At 44.1% G+C, this 6,486-nt stretch overlaps 1 protein-coding gene across 1 annotated transcript; it reads right to left on the reverse strand.

The window, feature by feature from the left end:
* Positions 1-442: 442 nt before the first annotated feature.
* Positions 443-5,919, reverse strand: GJA10 (gap junction protein alpha 10). The gene is made up of 2 exons (XM_061461779.1): positions 5,520-5,919; positions 443-1,937 (listed from the first exon to the last, which is right to left on the reverse strand). Exon 2 carries the CDS (start codon positions 1,919-1,921, stop codon positions 443-445), a length of 1,479 nt encoding a protein of 492 aa, XP_061317763.1. The 5' UTR covers positions 1,922-1,937; positions 5,520-5,919.
* Between the last annotated feature and the right edge of the window lie 567 nt (positions 5,920-6,486).

The raw sequence follows: 6,486 nt of genomic DNA on the forward strand, positions 1-6,486 counted from the left end.
AGCAGATCAGACAGATTGGACTCTAAGCCCTCTCCCTGTATTAGAGATAGTGGCATAAAAAGTGATTAAATTGCACCTAAAGTGACAATTTAACATGACTTATGCTGACTGCATACTGCACAAACTGTAACTCCATGAAAACTGGAACCAGTGAACAGTTTTTTGATAAGCAATGTGTAACAGTGCCTTCTGCTTCTAACCACTCTCTGTACTCAAGGATCCTCTTTCTCACAGTGTCAGTGGAGCTGGACAAGTTTCCCTTTAGACAGTCCTCAGAATTTGATTGGGATGATGTAGGGAGTATAAAGAAGCTCAGATTCGGTGACTTAATGATCCTCAGCACTCAATAATTTCTTAGCGATGCTTTTGTTCTCACCAGAGAAGGGGACAGAATGTGCGGGAGCTTGGGTTGATCGTGAGGATGCGTGGTGTTAGAGTGGTGTTAGGGTCGGAAGCGCAGCCCAAGCCTCCCTGCCCCCGGCTTGCCCCCTCCTCCCCGGGGCCCTGACAGGCAGCCGGGGGTGCCAGCCCCGGCCCAGGATCCGCCGCCACCCCCTCCCTTGGGCTTCCCCTTGGGCCGCAGGGCGCTACTTGCCATCGACACACGTCGGCCCATGGCGGCGGCCGGCGGCGGGCTGCTGGTCGGGCTGTCCTCCTCCCGGCACTTCCCCTCCGAGCCGGAGCCCGAGCCGCGGCCGGGGTCTCCACAGGAGGCGGCGCTGTCGCTGTCGCTGCTTTCCCGGCTCCCGGTGAGGACGTGGGAGAGGAAGCTGGAGTTGCGGGTGCCCGGGCAGTGCCCGCTGTCCGGGGATTCTCCGCGTTCCTCATCGCGGTCGCGGCAGCCGCTGCCCCGGCTGTGCCTGCGGGGCGCCCGGCGGGCTAAGGCCGCCGTGCTGGGTGCCCGCGACGCCTCGTCGCTGCTGGAGGAGGGCGGCGGCTGCTGTCCGTGGTGCTGCCCTGCGCTGTGCCGCCGGCGGGCCGGCGGGGCGCTGCGGAGCTCTCCGCGGTGCTGGCGGCCCGGCTGAACATCCGGCTGCCCCGCGGGAGCGGCAGTAGCGGGAGCAATGGGAGGCTGCGGAGCTGTGGAAGGCCGCAGAGGAGAGGCGTTGCTGGTCAGGGAGGCTGGCTGCACCACGGAGCTCTTCTTGGAGTTGCAGAGGCTGGCCTCCTCCTCCAGTCGTGGCGGACGCCAGTAGAGGCTTTTCTTGATCTTCTTGAGGCCCAGGTGGGCGATTTCTAGGAGGTTGAGGAACAGAGAGACAGCAGCAATGCTGTTCATGAAGACCATGAAGATGGTCTTCTCTGTTGGTCGGGACACAAAACAATCCACCGTGTTAGGGCAAGGGGACCGAGTGCATTTGTAAAGGGGGGGCATGTGAAACCCATATAAAAGATACTGACCTATCATAAAGCCCACTTCGACCACAGATCGGGTCAGGATATGTAGGACATAGGTGCGCAGCAGGGACCCTCTCAGGGGTGCCTTATTCACTTTCTTCTGTTCCTCCAGCTTACGCAGTTCTCTCTCCACTCTCCTGTGCTCCTCAGGCATGGGTTCCAGGTCTTCTAGCTGAGCTCGCAGGTGGGCTTTCTTCTTCTGTCGCTCTTTCTCGAGAGCCCTTAACCTGTAGAGTGCATGGCCCATGTAAACTAGTGATGGAGAAGAGACAAATATGATCTGCAGTACCCAGTATCTGATCAAAGAGATGGGGAAGGCCTGGTCATAACAGATATTGTTGCAGCCAGGTTGCTCTGTGTTGCAGATGAACTCAGACTGCTCATCATCCCAGACATCTTCAGCAGCCACTCCCAGCACCAGCATCCGAAATATGAACAGGATTGTGAGCCAGATTTTGCCAACTATGGTAGAGTGGATGTGCACTTCTTCAAGGATGCTGCCCAACAGGTTCCAATCGCCCATGGTCACAAGTTCATCTCTGAATGCAAAAAAAAATGTTGCCTTAATGCAATACTGGATTTCCCATGAAATGGCCCTTTTTAGTGGTTGGGTTTTTTTGGGGGGTTTTGAGGAGGGGAGGTTGGGGTTGGTTTTTGTTAGTTTTGTTTAAGTTTTTTTTTTTTGTTTTGTATAAATAATCACCTTTCATATACATTCTTCTCATAGCAGGAGAGCTCTTTGAAATTTATCATTATTTTCTACTTACCAGGTCTTTAACTGAATGCAGACTTCATGATTACCGATGAAAAATGCAAACATGAGATTATTCTAAGCATGAAAGAGATTGATTTCAGCTGTAAACCACAGTACTTTGTATCTGCCTACAGTTTTACACTATTTTCTTCCCACTAGGAAAGAAGACAATTTTTCTCACTTTGCAAATCCGTTACCAGCTGCAATTTAATTCTACACCCACTCCATTCCACTATGGCTCTGCCTTAGTTTTGCCATTATGTATAATGCTCATGGCTTCGATAAATTGTCTGAAAAAGTTTTGAGAAGTATCCTATAACTGCAAGAAAAAACTGTTTCATTCTGTACCCCAAGGCAGCAGCATTATTAGTGCCATCCATCCAATATTTTCCCCTCTACCAGGGTAACAAACCACAGGTTTCTTGCTTGGATTCCTAAAACTACAAATAGATACTTAATTTACACATAGCTGCACATGTATAGTCTCAGTTCTAGGATAATATTAATAAAGTAAGAGTGCTTCTAGGATTAATGGCTTTAATTTTATGCATTTAAAGTCTTACTGAATCACCAAGACTTTGTCTTGATTATAAATTTTAACATATGAGATAAATAAATCAGGGATTACACAATGGAGCGATTCGGACTTTTTTTGCTGTGACTGTTAAATGATCTTTTTAACTACCACTTTCCCAGAATCTCTTTGATTCATCAGCAAATTCATCTGTCTTCTGCTGCCAGATGCTGCTGCCAGATGCTTGATTTCCAGGCTGCTTCTCTGGAAACTATTTGGGAGTTTCAGGTAACGTAGGGAATTGAAATGTGAGGTATTTGTCTATTTATGAATACACTGCACATTCAGTATTGTGTCCCTAGAATATTTTCTGCTAACATGGTAATAAAATATTGAAGCAACTGGGATCATATCTACCTTAGGGTTTGCACTTGATTTTTTTCTGCTACTGTACTTTCAAAACTTCCCAAATTCCACTAAGCCATTAGTGAAAAGCACTTTCTAAGCTTTTGGTGAGAGTGGCTGGCTGCAGCACCCAAAATTTTGCACAATTTTAACTGACAGTACAGCTGGGTGATATCACCACATCATATATCAATATAGCTTGATTAAGGTTTATGATATCATCCCATGTCATACAATTTTGCCTGGGGGATGTGTTTAACCACACTGAGTGTAAAGATTTTGAGTTGTAACCAACAGTGCAGTCATTCTCTGCACAGGCATCCTACAGATCCTATTATATCTGGGATTTGAATTTTCACAATGAACTTCCCTTTTGACACAGGGAACTGGCTGAGGAAACCTAGCTAGCGAAGCAATTTCCTAGGTGCTCTAATGCACCTGGAGCATCTTTTTTGCTCACTCCTTTCCTCCCCTGTGTACCACTGAAATAAATTACATGAAAAAAAGAAGTCAACAGTAACTATGATAGTCAATTTTCCTCATTTTTAAAGATCAATGTGAGAACTTTCTTCTGACTTCCTATGAATTTTATTCAGAGCAGAAATCAAATTGTTGCAATGTCATAGGTTTGGATGAGTGCAAAGATGTTCACATGCTGAAATGTTTGCTGGAAAACATTACATCTCATGCTAACAACGCTGAACCTGATTTTCCAACCTTGGAAGTGCTGATACAGAAGAGTTCACTTTCAGTAAAGCAAGATGTAGAGGTTGACATACAGCAAACTCCCAAAGCCAGAGTACTCAAGACGCCAAGTACAAATGAGTGACGCCGATTGCTTTGTGCCGCTTCTGATGGCAACACAACAGTTAACCAAAGGAGCTTTGGGCATATTGGCTGCTTTGCAAATGGCTGGTCCCTTGCTGAAATTGATACTACTCCAACAAAAACAAAACAAACCAAAAAATAAATCCAAGTGAGCTGGCAAAACATAAATGCAGGAATAAATGGGAAAGCAGACATGTTTTAATCTCAGAGATGAAATGCTATCATTCCTCTAGTAGTAGGAATTATCACTTCCCATACTGTTACAGAAAATGCTTATGACCATCTGGGGTAATGAGAGGACAGGAAGAGGAGGATAAACATATCACTCTGGCTCTACAAGTACTTGTTTTTTTAAGTTGTTTCTACTACTGTTTAAGCAATTCTATCCTGAGCTTTCCTTTGTAACAGCTGACAGGGAAAAGCAAGAGTGGTTTGATTCACTCTATAAGACACTTTCCCTCAAATCAAAAATGGTAGAACCACAGTATAAATATTGACATGGTGAATGTTGTGTCTAAACTGAAGTAGTTAGCCTAGAGCCAAAAGAGATGGAGTTTCTAAGAAATCAGCCCAAACTTGTTTACAACCTTGTCATAGCAATGTGCACCCAATTTTTCCATCTTCCCCTTCCCTCGTCGTATTTGAATTCTGTGTAACAGAGTAATTGCTATTTATTGTAAGAGAGTAATCTCAAATATCAATTACATCATTATTTCCCGTCTATTAGTAGACTACAAATTCTAGTATACTAAAAATAATCCATTTTTAGTGTAGATAGTACATACCCAAGACATTTCTCATTATACTGACTAGCTTTTCTTATATAGTTATTTCAGCTATTTTTATATAGTTATTTCAAACAATAAAAATGCATGTGGGTAATCAGTTCGAACCAGGTGAAAATCTACTATTTCTCTTGGAAGAAGTTCCTTTATTCCTTGTTTTTGTTACTTCGTTATTTTAAAGTTCATTTGATTATCCGCAACTGTTCAAATTACATCTATCCTAAATTTATGCCAGGTTTGAAAAAGCAGAGTTAAAACTTTAAACTTCTGGTCACAGAAAGTTAAATGCTAAAATCCAGCTACTCCTGGATTTAATTTGCATTGCTTCACCTCTAACAGGCACCTGCCTGCTTCATACTGTCCTGGGAAGAATTATTTTTCTGCCACTTACCTTATGAGAAAGCCCTTGGGTTGTCTTAGAGCATTGCAGACGGAGCACTCAGTGCTGCGGATTACTGTAGCTCAGAGACCTTGCTTCAACAGTGCTAGGACATGCGATTTTTTCCCAAGAGCCAAAACATAGATGTGGTATGCTGAGCAGACTTCTCGGATCTTTGTAGCTGGATAACTCAGCCTAAACTACCCATGCACAGCTTGAAAATCATCAGATGATAGGATGGTGCCTCTAGCCAAAATTATCATGCAATTATTTTAGTCAGTGGAATCTAACAAAACCATTCCCTCAAGGCTCAAGCTGCACAGCAGTAGTTTGCAATATCCCTATGCCTTGTTTTAGCTGGTTCTTCAAATATTACACCTCCACTCAGCTCCCAAATGACATTTTATTTTACAAAATGGCCAAATAGGCAGCCTTTACGGCACGATAGATTCTTACATTTTCTTTACATTCCATTAGTTTTGCTTTGAATCAATGCCCAAGGATCGATCGGTCATGTCCGATTTCACACTCTGTTGCCTGGTGAGTTAATTTAGGATGTGTTAGACTGAGTCTTTGAAAAGGAGGCCACAGGAACTGAGACTCAAGTCTTCAGACAGAAACACAGACTTTTGACACAGCTACCCTTCTTCAGCTGGGTTAAAGAGCCACCTCAAGTACCTTCAGAATTGGTATCTTTGAGAGACAAGGTTTAAAAAAGCTGAGTTACCAAAATCGGATTTTGTGAGAAATCAGGGCCACGGGAGCTGAGGTTCTGATAACGAGAGCTTTTGCTGCCTAAGCCCTGCCAAGGCTTAAATTTTATGGAAATCCCAAGTATGGGTTTTTTTTTCCTCTTCTGGTCTTTTGGCCTTTTTCTTCCATCCTATAAGGTTGTGACTGACTTCCACTTCAGGCTCTTCTTCCTAAAGACTGAGATGGGGTTGTTTTTGGTGGCACAGCATTGTACTGTCAAACTCTGACGGGAGAGGATGTATGTACCAGACGTCACCAAAACTTTGCCCATCTTCCCCATCGAAGCTAATTTTGCTCCTGCAATGCCTCTTGATTGATTCTTCCAAGAAGTCCTGAAATCTGTTCTTGGCATGCTTTATTACTGCTGCCTCCCTGCATGAAGACAAATTGCTAGAGACTATTCTGCAGCTGGTTTTAGAGTGAAGACAATTAGAGGAAAGACTTAATGGAAATAGCTATGGGTTGCTGCATTGACACTGAAGAGAAATGCCTTTAGTCCAGTCAACTATTTTATGTAGACAGCTAGCAACAGAATCCCTCAAAAATCGATACCCAATGCTTTACAGTTTCACTGTTATGCACATCTCCATAAACCCTGCTCCTTGAATTCCCACTCTAGAAAGTTTTCCAATACTCATGTCCACTAAGAGTTTTTAGTCTGAATCCTGTA

This window comes from Pezoporus flaviventris, unplaced genomic scaffold, assembly GCF_033815535.1.
Source record: "Pezoporus flaviventris isolate CSIRO_AGI_PZ_B2104156 unplaced genomic scaffold, CSIRO_AGI_Pfla_v1 ptg000031l, whole genome shotgun sequence".
NCBI classification, from domain to species: Eukaryota; Metazoa; Chordata; class Aves; order Psittaciformes; family Psittacidae; genus Pezoporus; species Pezoporus flaviventris.

What these genes read in the sequence shown, in the direction of transcription:
- GJA10 (XM_061461779.1), bottom strand. Translation starts at nt 1,921, where the DNA reads ATGGGCGATTGGAACCTGTTGGGCAGCATCCTTGAAGAAGTGCACATC.